Source organism: Hordeum vulgare, chromosome 6H (assembly GCF_904849725.1).
Source record: "Hordeum vulgare subsp. vulgare chromosome 6H, MorexV3_pseudomolecules_assembly, whole genome shotgun sequence".
NCBI classification, from domain to species: Eukaryota; Viridiplantae; Streptophyta; class Magnoliopsida; order Poales; family Poaceae; genus Hordeum; species Hordeum vulgare.
Window position 1 is genome coordinate 560,936,070 of NC_058523.1, and position 19,504 is coordinate 560,955,573.

Here is a 19,504-nt window from a genome sequence, read left to right on the forward strand (position 1 = left end):
TGCACTTGTTCGGTAAGATGTGCATGATCAGTAAGATGAATGTTGGAGGATCAGGTTAAACAGAAAAACATAGGTGTTGCAACGATAAGAGAGGTTCAGTATCTATCTTAATTACCTCCTCCTCTGCTTTGTTTAGACTGGTCTTGAGTATCTCCTTGTCCCTCTGCAGGGCTTGCACTTGTTCGGTAAGCTGTGCATGATCAGTAAGATGAATGTTGGAGGATCAGGTTAAACAGAAAAACATAGGTGTTGCAACGATAAGAGAGGTTCAGTATCTATCTTAATTACCTCCTCCTCTGCTTTGTTTAGACTGGTCTTGAGTATCTCCTTGTCCCTCTGCAGGGCTTGCACTTGTTCGGTAAGCTGTGCATGATCAGTAAGATGAATGTTGGAGGATCAGGTTAAACAGAAAAACATAGGTGTTGCAACGATAAGAGAGGTTCAGTATCTATCTTAATTACCTCCTCCTCTGCTTTGTTTAGACTGGTCTTGAGTATCTCCTTGTCCCTCTGCAGGGCTTGCACTTGTTCGGTAAGCTGTGCATGATCAGTAAGATGAATGTTGGAGGATCAGGTTAAACAGAAAAACATAGGTGTTGCAACGATAAGAGAGGTTCAGTATCTATCTTAATTACCTCCTCCTCTGCTTTGTTTAGACTGGTCTTCAGTATCTCCTTGTCCCTCTGCAGGGCTTGCACTTGTTCGGTAAGCTGTGCATGATCAGTAAGATGAATATTGGAGGATCAGGTTAAACAGAAAAACATAGGTGTTGCAACGATAAGAGAGGTTCAGTATCTATCTTAATTACCTCCTCCTCTGCTTTGTTTAGACTGGTCTTGAGTATCTCCTTGTCCCTCTGCAGGGCTTGCACTTGTTCGGTAAGCTGTGCATGATCAGTAAGATGAATGTTGGAGGATCAGGTTAAACAGAAAAACATAGGTGTTGCAACGATAAGAGAGGTTCAGTATCTATCTTAATTACCTCCTCCTCTGCTTTGTTTAGACTGGTCTTGAGTATCTCCTTGTCCCTCTGCAGGGCTTGCACTTGTTCGGTAAGCTGTGCATGATCAGTAAGATGAATGTTGGAGGATCAGGTTAAACAGAAAAACATAGGTGTTGCAACGATAAGAGAGGTTCAGTATCTATCTTAATTACCTCCTCCTCTGCTTTGTTTAGACTGATCTTGAGTATCTCCTTGTCCCTCTGCAGGGCTTGCACTTGTTCGGTAAGCTGTGCATGATCAGTAAGATGAATGTTGGAGGATCAGGTTAAACAGAAAAACATAGGTGTTGCAACAACAAGAGAGGTTCAGTATCTATCTTAATTACCTCCTCCTCTGCTTTGTTTAGACTGGTCTTGAGTATCTCCTTGTCCCTCTGCAGGGCTTGCACTTGTTCGGTAAGCTGTGCATGATCAGTAAGATGAATGTTGGAGGATCAGGTTAAACAGAAAAACATAGGTGTTGCAACGATAAGAGAGGTTCAGTATCTATCTTAATTACCTCCTCCTCTGCTTTGTTTAGACTGGTCTTGAGTATCTCCTTGTCCCTCTGCAGGGCTTGCACTTGTTCGGTAAGCTGTGCATGATCAGTAAGATGAATGTTGGAGGATCAGGTTAAACAGAAAAACATAGGTGTTGCAACGATAAGAGAGGTTCAGTATCTATCTTAATTACCTCCTCCTCTGCTTTGTTTAGACTGGTCTTGAGTATCTCCTTGTCCCTCTGCAGGGCTTGCACTTGTTCGGTAAGCTGTGCATGATCAGTAAGATGAATGTTGGAGGATCAGGTTAAACAGAAAAACATAGGTGTTGCAACGATAAGAGAGGTTCAGTATCTATCTTAATTACCTCCTCCTCTGCTTTGTTTAGACTGGTCTTCAGTATCTCCTTGTCCCTCTGCAGGGCTTGCACTTGTTCGGTAAGCTGTGCATGATTAGTAAGATGAATGTTGGAGGATCAGGTTAAACAGAAAAACATAGGTGTTGCAACGATAAGAGAGGTTCAGTATCTATCTTAATTACCTCCTCCTCTGCTTTGTTTAGACTGGTCTTGAGTATCTCCTTGTCCCTCTGCAGGGCTTGCACTTGTTCGGTAAGCTGTCCTTTTGGCCATTGGAGATTAGACTTTAGCCTCTCCCTCGGCGCAGCCCTGCCCTTCTTCCTCCTCCTCTCTGCCGGTGCTTGGCGAAGCCCTGCCGGGAGACCTCGTCTCTCCATCGACATCACGCCGTCGTGCTACTGGAGTTCTTCCCCAACCTCTCCCTCCTCCTTGCTGGATCAAGGTGCGGGAGACGTCACCCGGGTTGCACGTGTGTTGAACGCGGAGTTGTCGTAGTTCGGCACTGGATCGGAATCGCTGCGAGTATGACTCCATCAACCGCGTTCTAGCAACGCTTCCGCTTAGCGATCTTCAAAGGTATGAAGATGCTCTTACCCCTCTCTCGTTGCTGGTCTCTCCATAGGAAGATCTGAATATGCGTAGGAAAATTTTGAATTTATGCTACGTTACCCAACAAAAGCTGCCACCATTCGCCTTGTTTTGTCTATTGCCGTGTCCAGGGGATGGAGTCTGCGACAGCTAGATGTGCAGAACGCGTTCTTACATGGTGTTCTGGAGGAAGAGGTTTACATGAGACAACCTCCTGGGTTTGAAAATCCACGTGCACCCTCTCATGTGTGCAAACTTGACAAAGCCCTGTATGGACTAAAACAGGCTCGTAGAGCATGTTATTCTCGTTTCAGTAAAAAGATGCAAGCACTTGGGTTTATTCCTTCAAAGTCTGACACTTCGTTATTTATTTATAACAAGTCAAATACATCCATATTTGTTCTTATATATGTTGATGATATCATTGTGAAAATCTCATCTGATGAAGCCATAACAGGATTGTTGAGAGATTTGAGTGCGGAATTTTCCCTTAAGGACTTGGAGATCTACACTACTTTCTTGGCTTTGAGGTAAAACGGCACAAGGATGGTCTTCACCTCTCCCAAGCTAAGTATGCAACATATCTAGTAAAAAAGGCTGGTTTACAAAATTGTAAGCCAGTACCCACTCCTTTATCTAGCACAGAAAAATTATCTCTTGTTGAAGGAAGACTTCTGAACTCAGAAGATAGCACAAGATACAGAAGTATGGTAGGTGCACTTCAATATTTAACACTCACTGGACCTGACATATCATTTGTTGTTAATAAGGTCTGTCGGTTTCTTCATGCACCTACTACAGTTCATTTTACTGGTGCAAAACGTATTATGAGATATGTGAAAAATACCTTGAGCATTGGACTAAATTTCTGCAAGTCACCCTCTACACTTGTCAGTGCATTCTCTGACTCAGACTGGGCAGGATGTGTGGATGACAGACGTTCAACTGGTGGCTTTGCAGTTTTCTTTGGACCCTACTTGATATCTTGGTGTGCAAGAAAATAAGCAACTGTTTCCCTGTCCAGTACAGAAGCAGAATACAAAGCATTGGCTAATGTAACAGCAGAAATAATATGGGTGCAGTCCATTCTGAAGGAACTAGGTATGAGAAGAACTAAAGCTCCATGTTTATGGTGTGATAATCTAGATGCCACTTATCTATCAGCAAATCCAGTTTTTCATGCCAGAACCAAACATATTGAGATAGACTTCCACTCTGTCTGATAAAGAGTTGCAAATAAACTTTTGGATATTCGGTTTATTCACTCAAAGGACCAGGTTGCGAATGGTTTTACCAAGTCTCTACCTACAAGAAGTTTTGAAGACTTTAAGCATAATCTCAACTTAATAAGGTTGTGATTAAGGGAGGGTGTTAAACACAATATGGTGCGGCCCATGTATTGCGCATGAGATAGGAAGATCTCCAACCGAAGGAGGTTTAGTTAGACAAGATAGATATTCACGTAACGTTTATATTTCTTATCTCTTGCTTTCCTTCTCCTCCAAGATTGTATCTCTAAGGATCTATCCTAACCACTTGTATGCGGTATTAGGGTTCGCAACCAGCTATATAACATGTAGCACGCCGGCCTATAAGGCTAAGACGTTTCCGCATTATCGCACACAAGTAAGTCTCTCTACAATCACAGAAAGAACAACGATGATTGCCAGCCCAGTTTCTCCATTTCGTAACGTCTATAGTAAGCATGCATGACATCCTGAAATAGTTGCCCCAGGAAAAAAAATTGGATTTGAGAGGCAGCTTAGCCCTCCAAATCCACCTGTAGTCACAACCGATTCTTCTCTAGATAAGAGTACATCGATTTGGTTGTGTATTTACCTTGAGATCCAAATGCCCATTCAACTTTATCATGCCCAGCAGAAAGATCAAGGCATTCAAAGACATTCTTGATCTCATTAAGTTGTTGGATAGGATCACCAGCGAAGTGTACATTTGAAGATTGCACAACTTCTTTTCCCCGAAAATGGGCAATTGTATCATCCGAAAAATTGGTGACGCAGAACAGAGCCGGATATGTAACTTGCAAAGGAGATTGCATACCAATGGGGTCTTGCCACAACCTACCAACATCTCCGGAGTTAACATCTACTCTCCTCCCAACCATATATGTTTCTTTTACCTTAAGCAGGGATTCCCAAGCAAGGAAATCACATGTGCAGGGGGCGTCCCCCCCCCACCCCCCCCCCCCCCCCCCCCCCCCCCGCGCGCGCGCGTCCGCGCTTTTGAAGAAATTTGAATTTCATGTGATTTCTTGCCACCACTTTTTGATGTGATTTCAATGGATCATGGTGTTGTACTAGAAGCATTCCTTATGGATGCCCTTAGCATAGAGATGCAGCGTCGCCAGCCTCTTTGGTCAGGCAAATCACACACATGTTATTATCAATAAAGTAATTCTCTACAACATGAGAATTGACATGTCGTAGACCGGTGGACATTAGTCGCCAATCTATACCTAATAACAAAGTCATTATGCTTCTGACGGTACGTCATCTAAATTGCTTCCAAAATTGCAAAAGGTTACTCACTGATGTCATTTATAAGTGACAAAAAATGTTTCACATATGAGAATCCCCTCTTCTAGGCCAGTGCATGCAGTAGGGACCTCTTATACTGCGTTCTTCATGTTCGGAGAAGACATAATATGCCCGTTTGAGCAGGCCCTTATGCGGGCGGGCTGTTTTTAAATTTCTTTGTTCTTTTTTCCTTTTATGTTTTCATCTTTTGTCCTTTAAATAATTCAGTAATTAACAAGCAAGAATTTTTAAATAATTTTTCTATAAACCATAAAATGTTTTTGGATTCAAAAAATATTCATATTTAAAAAAATTCCACAGGTTCGAAAAATATTCAAATTTTGGATACAAATGTTTGGTAAGTCAAAAAATGTTCATGATACTTTAAAAACGTTCATGCATTAAAAAAAATTAATGAAATTGAACAAAATGTTATTGGTAATGGAGAAAAATGTTTCCATGACCACTGGAAATTAATATAAAATAATTATATCGTTGCAACGCACCGATCCTTTTGCTAGTGATTAAAAAAACGCATAGCATTTCTTCCAATGAAAGGCGAAGTTCCGGCTAACGATGAGATAACCTTAACATTCCTCTCGATAGTGAGAGCACTAAGTGTATCTCAAAATAAAATGTTCTCTACCACACCAAAGAATACTCCATCCGTTCCTAAATATAAGACCTTTTAGATATCCCATTATGGACTATGTACGGAGGAAAATGAATAAATCTATATTCTAAAATGTGTCTATATACATCAGTATGTACTCCCTCCGTTTCAAAATAAGTGTTTCAACTTTGTACTAGCTCTAGTATAAAATTGTACTAAGCTTAAGACGGTTATTTTGGAACGGAGGGAGTAGTATTTAGTAAAACATCTAAAAGATCTTATATAGAGGAATGGAGGGAGTAGTTTTTTGAATCAAAAAGTTTATTATTATTATTATTTTGGAGTATGAAATAAAAAAGGCGGCCGTAAGAAGCTGAGAGAGGCCTTAGAGGAACAGGCCTCGACGGGGCCAGCAGCGCAGGGATAGAAGCTGCGGCCCGATGGACCCGCCAACGGTTACTTAGCAAGGAGGCAGGGTTTTCTCCTCCTTCCCGTTCCTTCCGCAGGATTTCAAAATCCAAATCCTCAAACACCCCCCCCCCCCCCCCCCCCCTCACCTCCCCACCTCGCCGCCGGCGACCGACCGATCGATCGATCGATCCATGGCGACGGACGACGGCAAGGACGTGTCCCCTCCTCCCCGCCCTCCCCCACCTCCGGCCGCCAGGCCCGCGCTCCCGGGCGGCGCGGAGGAGTACGTGCGCGACTCCATCGAGGCCTCCCTCGGCCTCCCCGTCCCGGACCGCTCGCTCCGCCTCAAGCTCGCCGCCTCCGAGGACCTGCGCCGTCGCCTCCAGGACCACGTCTTCGCGCTGGAGGAGGACCTCCACGCCGCCGCGCGCCGCATCGACCTCCTCAAGGTCCGTTCCCTTCCCCTTACCCGTTTCCCCGTCCATTCCGCTCAACCTGCTCGCCCGAATGCCTCCCCGCCCTGACGGATCGAAATGTGCGTGCAGAACGAGTCGTTGATGAACGCGGAGGGGATCCGGCGCTGCGTGGAGGAGAAGGAGGCCGTGGCGGCCGCGCGGGACCAGCTCGCCGCCCACGCCGCCAGGCTCGAGAAGGAGTGCGGCCTCTACGAGCGCGACCTCGAGCGCGCCATGGAGTCCTGCGACGACCTCGCCAGGGAGAGCGACGACCTGCGCAAGCGACTCAGGGACGCCCCCGACGTCAGTAACACCCTCTCCCCATTTCCTCTCCGTCATCTGCAGAATCACTATTGTTCCAATCTGTCTGCAGAATCCAGATTTGATGGGGGAACAAATGTACTACTACTAGTTTCTATTTCATCCCGATTTGATGCCCCTGAGACCAAACCACACACCCAACCTGGAACCTACTAGTTTACAACATACATTTCTTTGTCTGCTCTTGTGACTTCTTCCCATTGGCAAACTTGGTTGGCTAGCTGCCCATATCAGTCGATGGGTTAAATTATCCACGGCTTTTATTCAGTTTATGATGCATATTCAGCTTGACTGATTTTGTTACATACGTACATGGCTTAGTTTTGGTCTGGCAACTCAACTGTAGATCTCCATAACCATCAATCAGATGATTTGGTATTGGACCAACATCTAGCTTTTCATTTTCCCATAAGATAAAATTGTCTGACAATCGCTCTCCATGTTTATAAATAACATCTAGTGCCAGCATTTTTCCTAAATTCGGTACGAGCAAGTTGCAGCAGGAGAAGAAAGCAAGTTGTACATCCCCTGTTTTCCTAGCCCTATTACTCTGCATTTACGCTCTGCAAGTTGTACATCCCCTGTTTGCCTATCCAACATTCATCTTACTCATGGGCGCGCAGGTTACTGCACTCAACAAAGAAGTGGAAGCCCTTCAGAGACACAAGGAGATACTGAAGACCAATCTGAACAAAGCAGAGGAGGAGGTGAGAATGATGCTATCTCACTCGTTATCCTTGCAAGAGCTATGTTTTGGTCCTGCAACATATCGCCTTCTCGGTGAACATCGGTTCATGCAACACTAACATGGTTCTGACAGTTAGAAATATTCTTGCGCGTTTCATTCAAGGTTAAGTTGCTATTCGAGGAGAACAGAGCTCTGGACGAAGCGAACAAGAGGCTGATGCGCTTACTGGAGAAGGAGCAGAAGCATCGGTCCGAGAGAAAGCACTCCGCCAGCAATTCCACCAAGGTAAAAACACCAACCAGCCATAAAAAGCTCAAGTGTGTGCTCATTTGATTTAATCTAGTACACACACACACACACACACAGAGGCAGCAGAGCTGTGAATCAAAACCATGAATTAATCCTACTGTCAGTCTGGTTACTTTGACTACATTAACAATGTCGTCCTTTGTGTTGCAGCAGAAGCGCAAGTCGTCGAGCCTGAAGGAGACGAGCCCGGTCGGCCTGGCCATCGATTTCAACAATGCAGACGAGTCGAGGCAGCCCCTGTCCCCCTTGCAGCCAAACTCTCCGGACTGCAGGGTGCATAAGAAGTGAAGCCGGGCGTCCGGACATCCTGACATTCTCTTGTGGGATCGCGTAAACTGAAGTGAAGTGAGCATCTACCCCTTAGCTAGGCATCGGGGAGGGCCGTGACTTGCTACTTGCCTGATTTATATCTGACTAACTTGGTGGGTTAATTTGGTTGTTCTTGTCGGTAGAACCTCCTCGGTTATATGTAGCCCGCGTCTTCCATCTTCCTCTTCCTCTTGTCTTGGTAGCTGCTGCCTGTGTCTGTCTGTCATGATCCTTTCATGAGAAACATTACGAGTATTATCTTACTAGTTTCATGTCTGTGATGATGAGCATGTAAGCAACTTCTTTGCGGTGCTAGTATTATTATATCTTACTAGCCGTAAGGAGAACCTGCTGCTGCTGCAAGAGCCTCTCCGTGTTGAAGCTCATAGCAACTTATCTTCAATTTTCTCTGAATGTAGCGCGGCAGTCTTTTTCTGACGCCGGCATCTCCGTGTCCTCGGCGGGCCTATGGCATGTGCAGGCCGTTGATGTGTTAGAGCATCTCCAACAGTCTGTATGTTCAATCGTTGATATAAGTATCTACGTCAACAACCAACAGCACATCATACAAACTCTTCAATGGAGTGTATGTTAATCGTATGTAAAATAACTAAGGGGGTCCACTAAATATGAAAGAAATAACCATACTTGCCTCGGAGCTTGTGCGTGAACCGTTGCTTCAAGTTCATACGATGTCATTCTCTCTCTTCTTTTATTATATGTCATGTCATCAAAATCATCTATGTGGCAATTTTACCAACGATGATCATACGATCATTGGAGATGCCCTTAGAGCATCTCCACCCGCCTCATCAGGATGCCTTCCACGACACCTTTTTATGCTCGGGAATGCTTTTTTTTTTCAAAAACGGCTCAGCCACGCCCTCAGCACCCTTCAGGACGTCAAAATAGCGCCGGCAAACCCAGCACGCTGGGGGCTCTTGGGGGGCGTCGGCGGAAGTTTTGACGAATCTTGTCTCGCCACATGTCTTTTTTCTTGGCCCACTTAATCATTTTCCTCACAAATTTTTGGTTGAGATGGGGTGTGACTAGGAAGATGCCCTCTCATGCACTTCTATTTCGGTCGGATTTATTGGCCCTACAAGACATCAACTTTTTTCGTTCGGTGGTGTTTTGGGGGCTTCAACGGCTGGAGATGCCCTTAAAACCAATTTTGCTAAAAAAATAAGCTTAAAACAGATTTTCTATATATCCGTGGCTAACGCTCAGTATACAAACAACCACTTGGAGCAACTCCAGCCGTTTGGCCCCCCAGCGCATCCGGCGAATCCCTTTTGACGTTTGCGCCGACGATATTTCGCCCTGGAGGCGAACGAGTTTCCAGCCACGCCCTCGGATTTTGGCCCCCAGACGCTAACTAATTCAAACTTGTCTTTTCCGCTGCCAAAAAGACACCACTAGTTCTGCTATCATCATGTCACAAGTCGGCGATTAGCATGTCATAGTTTGTCGATCAAACACACCCAATAGTTCGGCGATCAAAAGAAAGGGATAGTAGACATGAAACGAATCAAACAGTCGGCTCGGCGTAGTGCGGCTCCTCTGTCGCTGGACTGGTCGGGGTCGGGCTCGTCGTCGACGTGGTTTCTATGCTCGGGTTGGGCGTCATCATTGGTGTTGCCGTCGTGGTCACCACCGTGGTCGCCGCCGGCACGGGCATCTGGTTTAAGATGAGGTCGCGCTTCATGAGGTATCACGTCTTCACCTGCTCGTCCATCGTTGAATGTTTGCCCCCATCAAGAACGCCTGGTCCGTGTTCCTCTTCTTCGCGGTGACGTTGGTCCTGAGAAGGTCGAGCTTGACGTCCTGCTTCGTCATCAACGCTGACCACCGCGCGTCGGATTTCTCCTCCCTCTTGGCGGCGCTGTTCTTGGCGTCAGTGATGTATTGCTTGATCGAAGATTGCAGCTGCTCGCCAGCAGGCGTCGCGTCCCTCGCTGCACTGGCTTTTTTGGTGCCATCGGGGCGTCCTTTTGCCGCAGCCGGGGCAGGCGCGTTCGGATTGTAGGTCTCTTTGGCCTTGGCGAGAGCAAGCCGAGCTTTCGTCCACTTATCACATGACTCGATCCCGGAGAACACGTGAAGGAACTTGAACTCTTGGTCGTTGTTGTCTTGGCGATACATGCCTGGCCCTCTTGGCGTCAAGCCTTCTCCGCCGTCGGTTGTGACCGCCTCCCGGCGCTGGACATCCGCCCTTTACTAGGCGTCCGACATGCCCGCCGGCCTAGCTATCAGCACCCTCGGCTTCCTCTGCTTCGGTCGGGTGGAATCGACAGCGGCAGCGAGGCAAGGGGCGGTATACTTCTTCGGTGACATGGCGGTCGGATGACGGGAGCGGGAGAAGAATGGTGAGAACGGCGAGGGGAGAAGGGGAAGCAATGAGGAAATGGAGGGAAAGGAGGAAGAAACGGCAGGATTAGGCACGTTTGTCGCCGACAGCATGGACCCATTCGACTTTTTGCTTCGGCTGGCGCCCCCACGTGCCCCTCGTGGGTTTGGGTTCGGCTCGAATTTGCCAGCTGTTATTTCGGTCCAAACCGGCGTTAAACGAGGAGTTGGGCATGGCTGAGCCGATTTTTCGCCGCCAACGCTAAAAAAGAGGGGGGGGGTGGAGATGCTCTTCGTGTTACTCCCCACACAGACGCAGGGAGCCCGTATGAGTTTTTCTCTTTTTTTTGTGAAACTAGGGAGCCCGTGTGAGTTGGGTACCCGGCCCTGCTCCTTTGAAGCAAGAATTTTTGTCTAAAAAGACCACTAACCGAATGGTATTGTCAAAAAAGACCACATACGGTATGGAATGGCAGAAGAGACCTCCACCTCTCGTGGCGGCAGGCGCGCCAGGTGACGCGTGGCGCCTGCCGCCACGGGCAGGGACGGCTGGGCCCTGCCGCCGCCAGGCGAGGCGGCCGACCGCGCAGATGTGGCGGCAGGTCACACCTGCGCGGTCGGCCGCCTCGCCTGGTGGCGGCAGGGCCCAGCCGCCTCGGCCCGTGGCGGCAGGCGCCACGCGTCACCTGGCGCGTGCGCCGCCACGAGAGGTGGGGGTCTCTTCTGCCATTCCATATCACATGTGGTCTTTTTTGACAGTATCATTCGGTTAGTGGTCTTTTTAGACACCTCCAACAAGTCTCAGCACATTGTCCACCTCACCTTTCCAATCAACGATCAATACCATCCAACTATTCCGTTCCATTGCTGACTGACTTAAACGAAATCTTTTTCTTACTGATGGACTCATCCTGGGAGTTCAGACTGGTTGTTAGATGGTTGTTTGCTTGTGTGCTTATTTTCCTTCTCCATTCAAAATCCAACTCAGCCACGATAAATGGTTCCCACTGTTAAGAAGCATTGGTGATACCTGCCATGGCCCATGGCCCATTGGTGATACCTGCAAATGGAAGAGCCAGCCTGCTATTAAACTAGCCACAATTGTTGTGGTCTTACCCCCCCCCCCCCCCTCCCAAAAAAAATGTTATTTAGAGCACCTCTAGCACATCCCGCAAACCAGGCTATCCGGTATAATAACCGCCGGTTTTCGGGGTCCATCATGTATCCCCGTTCCGAACAAATCCGCCAAATTTTGGATGTCTCCTTTTTTTTGTGGGATCCCGAATCCACGAGCCCATTTCCTCTAAATCAACTAGATTTCATCCAAGTTTGTCGGCTCCCCTATACCTTGGCACGAACCCACTTCCGTATGTTTCAGTCCCCGCCTCCTGCGGCACGGCCACCTCCAATCCCGCCTCAGGCCTCGCGGTGCTGGAAATCAACAGGATGGAGTACTCGCCGCTCCGGGGTGCCCCATATCATGCGTAGGTTGTGCCTCCATCACCGCCACTCCGTTCGCCCGTGTTGGCTACAGCGCCAATTCCTCCCATCTCCGCCATCAAAAGGAAAAGGTAGGTGATCGCCTCCCGCCGCGACAAGACCCTCCTTCGGCCCCGCTTTTATTCCACCCGCCAAGGCCGGGGAGGGAGGAAGAAGACCGGCTCCACCGGCCCGACCGGTGTGCGAGCGAAGCCACCGAGGAAGAAGGCGGTCACCACAAGGGTTCGGTCTCCTCCTCCGCCTCCGGTCGACAAGGGCATCCACATTCACGGTGAAGCTGATGTCCACGCCTACAACGTGTTCGATGAAATGGCCGAGAGGTATAAACATGTTCTTTTTTCTACGGCGATCCATGCCTCGGTCGTTCCCAACACTTGTTCGATCTCTGGTCATTTAGTCTTGTAGCCAAAATGCGCCCTCCACATATGCCGAGATTTTAGCTGAGAACTCAACGGATTTGAGTGCCCCATCGGTGATTTTGATGCGTCTTATGTTGAGGTCGAGGCACATGTGAATGAAGATAATGATGATGAGGTGCAAGAGATCAACGAGGCTGATTATGATGCTAGGGTTGATAGGATGGGAAACTACACGGAGACGGAGGATGTGTGCTTAGTTAAAGCATGGGAAAGCATATCTCTTGACGCCATGATCGGCAAAGATCAAACCTACGGGAACTATTGGTAAATAATTGAGGAACAATTTCATCTAGTGATGTCATTCCCTTCCGGGCGAAGCTTGAAGTCACTTCAAGGGCATTTGGATATCATAAAAAAATCTAGTGACCGTTGGAGTGGGTGATTGAAGGCCATGCGGAATGCACCTCCAAGTGGTGCACCATTGTTGATTATGTGAGTATTTCATCATCTTTTGTATCTTTGGCTATGTTGACATGAAATGCATGAGCTCATAGTTGTCTCAATGTTTGTTTGTAGGATCACATCGCCAATGAGTACTACAAGCAAACCGAGGCACCAATGGCTGGCCAGTGATTCAATCTTCATCATTGTTGGAAGTGGCTTCTAGATGATGAGCAGTGGAGGGTGACAAAGCATGCCCTCCCCCCCCCCTCATAAAAAGGAAGACATCAAATTAGAAGAAGATGATGATGATAGAGATGATGTACCAAGAGGAGGGCGTAACAAGAACAAAGCGGATGGAAACAAGAAGGAGAGAGCAAGAGTGAAGAGGACGTCTGAGGCAATCACTTTGAGAGATCAAATTGGTGAGATGACCAAGATGAAAGAGGCCATGTTACCCAAGCATTGGGATGCTAAAGTTGCCAAGGTCAAGAAGAAAGAGAAGCACAAGGAGGAAAAATGGGGTAGGAGGTGTAACTTTGAGGAGTGCAAGATCGCCCTAGAGGAGAAAAAGAGGAAGGACGAGAGGACCTCCGAGGAGGACCGGCTCATTTTGGGACTTGAAAAGAATGAAGATCATGCTTTGGAGGAAGATGGAACTTGAAAATCTTATGGACGATGGTGTTGGGTTTGGTGGGGGCTTTTCTTTCGGCAATGTTGGTGGTGGCTTCTACATGGTTGGTGGTGGCGACTGCTTCGGCATGGGTGGTGGTGATGGTGGTGATGGTGGCTTTGGCATGGGTGATGGTGCTCCGACAAACCATGTGAATGATGATGGTGGTGCTTCAGCAAGCCATGTGAGTGGTGGTGGTGGTGGTGATCACTCTCCGGTGCAAGTTCATGAGGATTGTGGTGCGAGCTCTACGGTTCAAGTCCGTGAAGATTGTGGTGCGAGCTCTTCGGTTCAAGTCTGTGAAGATGGTGATGTTGCTTGATTGCTCTATGTCATTTGAGCTTCTTTTGTCTTGTTTTATCACACATTCATGAGCCTAAACTTGATACCTCATATGTTCCGCATGATTTTGAATGTGATGAACTAGTATGATGATCAACTAGTTATGTATATAGATGACGATGAACTAGTTTTATGCACTTGTGATGATGAACTTGACAATATTTGCCTATAATTATATTTGCAAAACTGCGACCCTCCAGCGCGGAACAGACCCCGCAAACGTGTCCCGCAAATCATTTGTAGGACGGGTTTACGGGAACTGTTCCACCAAAGGGGTTGCGGTCCCATAGAAAAGTTTTCTGGGAGCCCTCAAACGATTTTTACGGGCGAGCCGGTTGCGGGTCTGCTAGAGACGATCTTAGCCCGAGTTCAACTCTACAGTGACGTACACGTTGGCATCATCTCCCTGCCACGTTGGCAAAAAATCACATTTGGAATCGAGGATGCTAATAGGTGATTTAGTTGTAAACACAATTAGTCTATTTTTTGGATAGTTTGTCAAACAGTAACAAAATTTAGGTGCATAAATAAAAAGACACTTTGCTTACTCGCAAATAAAAAAATTACTGTGAAGGGGGCTACAGAAGGAAACCAAGCGAGTCCATGGATCGGTAGTTATTAATTTGGTGGCTTTCCTCTCTCGTTTGCGCAAATAGCTTATGGCTCAAAAGGCATATGTTAGAGTGCGGCAATAAAAAATGATTAATGTTTTTCTTCATCTCAAAAAATCATGGATTGAAGTAAGAATTGTGTGATTTTTCTCTTGATTTGTTAATAGATTGTCAAATTTGTGGTAACGGTGGTTGAAACCAAAAGGATGATAGTACTTTTCCTTGTGTTCATATAATCATATACCATATTGACGAATTCATGTTGATCCTTCTGATGGCCCAATATTTTTTGTTAATGAGTATTGTTGAGATGGATTGGATCATGTGCTAAGCCAATCATGAGAATTTCAAAAAATATTGATGATGCTGAAATCATGGATTAGAGTTTTTTCAAGCACAAAATCCACTAATTTGCCAGAAAAGAAGAAGTGCGGAGTCTTGGTGTTATGCCTAATGCAGCCATTTTCCTAAGATGGAGCTTGATAAATGATATCTCTAATTAAGCTTGAACATTCCAACCAGCTCCGAACATTCTCAAGTCCTTCCATATACTCTAGATTTTTTTTATTTGTGTACATGTCTAATTATATGTCACTATCTGATATTTCTTATACCCTTCCCTATTAGAGTCCCTACTAAGATATTTAGGAATACACAAAACAAATATGCACTATATTTAGTCAAGTGTCACAAATTATTCTAAGAAGCATGTGATTTATCTTTTTTCTCTCACATTTGGATTTGGGTCAATTATGCTTTGAGATATACTATATTGAAATATGTAACTTTGCAAAAAAGAATTCAAATTATCATGATTCATTAACACGTTTTGTGATTTAACATAAATTATTTGTAAACAAGTATTAAAGTTCAGTATAAATAATTTTACGTTGTGATTTCGAAAGCCTATCATGCTACTTAGTTTAATAAAGCCCGTCATGTGGTTAGAACCTCAGTCATCCAGTCTGCACTTTCCATTTTCTTCCTCTTCTCTTGGCAGCTACATGTGACCAGCATTTAAGAGATTGTTATGGTAGCTCTAGCTAATTTGACCTTTATCATGACCAGTTAGTCGTGTCGGGCAGGTGTATCGTGCCCGATTTGACATTTCAAAGACGATATCCATCTCAGTGAACACATTTGATCTGATATGTGTACTAAATATCAGTTAATGTATATAGATTCCTATCTGTCATGGTCATACATAACTTGCATACATATAGATACATCTGAGGTAATAATAAGATTTATACTGATTGTGTTATAAACTGCAGATGTATAAAAAAATAAAACAGGTGAGTTTGGTGCTTAAGAATCCTCTATTGGTTCATGGTTGGTTCCGTGATATTTGAGTTTTATGGAAGCTCGGCAATGGAGATAGTTGTGTTGTTTACCTTTTAATTTCTGCTAATATGACATGAAAGTGGTTTGAGTTTTTCTATCAATTTGTTGTTACCAATTTCTCATAATATATGTACAAGTTTTTCTCTCCTATGTAAGATTTCTGAGGTTCCCAAGTGACTTACTGCCAGCGAAATTAATTTTTATGTGATGCCATTCACAATGAAACTGCAAAACATTTATTATGTGTGATGCCATTCATAATGAAACTGCGAAACGGATGGTGTATCAAAGATTTACAAAAAAAAATGGTAAGAGTTCTAATCGATTAAAAGTTGGCTTCCTAAACCATATGAAAATTGTCTGCATGGAGTAATTTGCATTACATATCAAGAAAAAAAATTGTTTATTCCAAAACCATGTAAATAAAATCCACCTTCTTTTATGAACACTTTGAAAGTTCACATGTGATGTGGTGCAACCAAACCACATTTATTAATTCTTTTTTTTTTGAGAAAACACAAAGAGTGTTTGCATTTCATTTCATTGAAAAGGTGGGAGAGTACAAATCCCCTAAGAGGTGGTGGTTACAAGGCCAATGCCCCACCAATGGACATACCACGAGGCGGACAACACAACCCTCGGCCTTTGCGCCCCAGCTTGTGCCCAACATTTGGCATCTACTTTGATCCTATCAACTAATGTATCTATCAAGGGCCTTGCATTGTCAAAGATACATTCGTTCCTCTATTTCCAAATCATCCAAGGGACAAGCATTGTGATGGATTGTAGAGCCTTGTGGAGTGTGGGACGAGTTTGTTCCTTCGCTCGTTGCTACCAGTCCATCATGGTAGGTTCGTTACCTGGTAGTTGCGCAGTTTCTGCGTCCAGTCCATTATGATGTGCCTGGTTTGCTTAGAGAATGTGCATGCGAGAAGCAGGTGATGAATGGTCTCTCGGTCTTGGTCGCAAATGAGGCATTTGGGGTGGTGTTGTAGGCCGCGTCGGGCAAGTCTCGCTGCCGTCCAACCTCAGTTTTTGTTGGCGAGCAAGTGGAAGAATCTGACGCGGGGCAGTGCCCAACCCTTCCAGATAAGCTTCCACGAGGGACAGCGAGTGGATCCTTGGAATGTGGCGGCGTAGCAAGACTGCGTTGTGTATATGCCACTGACCATCCATCTTCATAGAAGTCGTTCAGGTTCAGTCGAGAGGGCAAAGTGTTGGATGGCCCGCCAGAGCATTACGTTGACCTATCTAGTCCGGGGGCGAGCCGGAGCGATAACACCTTCGCGAAGATTTTGGCCATGAGATGTATCAAACAAATAGGCTGATAGTCGCGGAGTTTGCTCGCGTTGGCTCGTTTGGGCAGCAGGGTCGATAGCGCTTGGTTAAGCTTGCATAAGGTAGGAGATCTAATATGAATTGGTGCGCTCTAATTCTATGAATCTTTCTATAATCCTTTTCTCTTGAGTATCAGTTAAGAGAGTTCGGATTGCCTGGTATTCCACCAATTCTTAATCCAAAGTTCTAGATATTTGTTCAATGAGGAAGAGAACCCCCCCCCCCCCAAGGCAAAAGTACTATAAATAGAAGATATAGTAAAGAAGGCAATGTTTTATTTTATTTTTTATCTGTAAATGGAGTTGTTAATCAATATGCTTCATTCGCCCACTCTATTCCATTCCCCGACTCTATATGATGATATTTCTATTTCATGATATTTCTATTTCTTTGAAATAAAAACTTTATAGGTTTGATACCCTGTATCTATTCTTCTTTTTTGTATATTAGTGGAATTTTAGTGCATTGGGTTCTTTCTTGGACCTAGATGGAATGAAATAGTGAAATAGAATTAAAAAAGCCCTTTCGGATGAAAATGGAAGAGAAGAATAGTATGCGATATATGTAACTTGGACAAAAAAATATCTTATCCTCATTTGTTCCTTCCTTTAGATAAATATTTAAAAATCTCCTTACAATAACAAATCCAATTTCGAAGGGAATTCCTCCCCATGTTGTAAAAACTTTTCTTTTTCCAATTTATCTTCTCATTCAATTCAGTTCAAAAAAGATGCCTGAAAATACTTCAATTGGTACGCGCAAGAAATAGGCCAATTCGGCAGCTTTTTGTTCAATATCTCATGGAGTAAAAAACTTATCATCAGTATGAGTCAAGGGAATGATCACCTGGCCCCGGATTTCCATATAAAGTATACGACGAGGATAAAGACCCTCTTTAACCTGAATTCTAATCGATTGATATCCCGCATAAGGAATCGAAGGAAGACGCGACGTTTTATTCTGGGGAATCCCCAACAAAAAATGCACACTATTCCCTCTTTTCTATCGAATCGGTCTTAACCACTACCTACATTCCACAAAATAGTACACCACATGTAGGAGCTAATGAATAGGCTGCGATTCCATAGAAAGACATCACGACCCCATACGGAAAAAAAAAATCTTGAGATGGAAGTATAGATATAAAATTCTTACCAAGAAAACTGGAAGTCCAACCGATAACCGATAAGAATCCTAGTGAAACTAGAAAAAGAATACAGGCCCAGAAAAAATTACTCCTTTTTTGAGAACCTTTTAAAAGCTCTACCTATATGTGTTCTGGTCGCCAATTCATATTAGATATACTAAATCCAACAACGGTCGATTGAAATTGAGAGAATAAGCTAAATAATTTTGACTTTACTTTTTTTATTCTGAAAATGGTGCGCTAGAGGGAGGCCAACCCAAGGTAGGAGATCTTGAGCTGCTTCCGCACCCAGTCCTCCTGGGGCGAGAGCACGCACTCTTCTTGGACCTTGCTGAAACGCGAGATGAGCTCGCGGGAGATCGCCATCTTGTCACGGATGCAGCTAAAGAGCTTGCGGGAGATTGCCTTCTTGTTCCGGATGCATCTGGTGGATTTGGCACTCTAGCTGGTAAGCTTTCACGCTGTTGCCTGAAGGCGCAACATTGAGCGGCGAAAAGGGTCCGGATCATGCACCGAGCCCCATGCCTTTGCCACCTTGTCGTGGAACCCAACCAAGCATCGTCGTGTCAGGTGCGTGGGCGAGCAATTGTGGGTTGTTGCCCGACACGACAGAGGCAAGGCAGCCAAGACGACAGTCCGCATGCGCATCCTTCCAGTCCGAAGTGCACCAGCGTGGGTGGGGATTGGTTGTAGTATGGTACTATGAAAAGGATCAAAGTTGGAAGAGGAAAGCAACATAAGGCCACTTTTAATGTATTGATGCTAAGATGAGGTGCTAAGCACATAAAATAGTTTAACAACTAAAGTCCTCAATGCATAGTTGCTTAGCTTATTGTAGCTAAATCTTCTTATTTAATGCTTTTCTTTTACTAAAGTTGTGCATGCATTAATGCATTTCTTTCATTTAACTATTTTACCTAGGTTCACGCGCTTAGCATTGTTTCTTCCTAGGGCCACCACACTCATCTCTCTCCTATTAATTAGCTTGCCATATTAGATTTTTTTGCCTATGTGGCAGCCTTAGCCCCTATACAAGGTGGAGCATTGGAAGTAACATAAGTCTAACTCCACAGGCAATATTTGGAAGTAATATTAAATACAGGGAGTAGTAATATTTGGAAGAGGAAAAATTCAGAACTTTTCACATGGTTGAGCTTCAGAGGACGAGTGCAGAGATAGAATACAATAGGGACTCTACCTGTAAAGGTCAAAGCCAAAAGGCTAGGCCAAGGTAAAAGGTAACCGTGCGTCTTAGCTTAGCTTAGTTATCTATGTCACCACGCCAAAGCAAACCTCACAGCCAACAAATCTTCTACTGTCCCTTCTTAATTTT

The 19,504-nt window shown here is 45.1% G+C and overlaps 1 protein-coding gene across 2 annotated transcripts; it reads left to right on the forward strand.

Moving 5' to 3' along the window:
- The first annotated feature begins 6,163 nt into the window (after positions 1–6,163).
- LOC123401448 (leucine zipper putative tumor suppressor 2-like) lies at positions 6,164–8,481 on the forward strand. Of its 2 annotated transcripts, none has more exons than XM_045095264.1 (5): positions 6,164–6,434; positions 6,531–6,743; positions 7,385–7,468; positions 7,612–7,734; positions 7,909–8,481. In XM_045095264.1, exons 1-5 carry the CDS (start codon positions 6,177–6,179, stop codon positions 8,044–8,046), a joined length of 816 nt encoding a protein of 271 aa, XP_044951199.1. In that variant the 5' UTR covers positions 6,164–6,176; the 3' UTR covers positions 8,047–8,481. The 2 variants fall into 2 exon arrangements, with proteins under 2 accessions (XP_044951199.1, XP_044951200.1); XM_045095265.1 differs by having other exon boundaries at positions 7,912–8,481.
- The last annotated feature ends 11,023 nt before the right edge of the window (positions 8,482–19,504 follow it).

Excerpts from the sequence above, each read along its gene's own strand:
- LOC123401448 (XM_045095264.1), top strand. The coding sequence starts at position 6,177 with ATGGCGACGGACGACGGCAAGGACGTGTCCCCTCCTCCCCGCCCTCCC. Across the intron at positions 6,744-7,384 it reads GACTCAGGGACGCCCCCGAC|GTTACTGCACTCAACAAAGA; the intron begins GTCAGTAACACC and ends ATGGGCGCGCAG. Across the intron at positions 7,469-7,611 it reads TGAACAAAGCAGAGGAGGAG|GTTAAGTTGCTATTCGAGGA; the intron begins GTGAGAATGATG and ends GTTTCATTCAAG.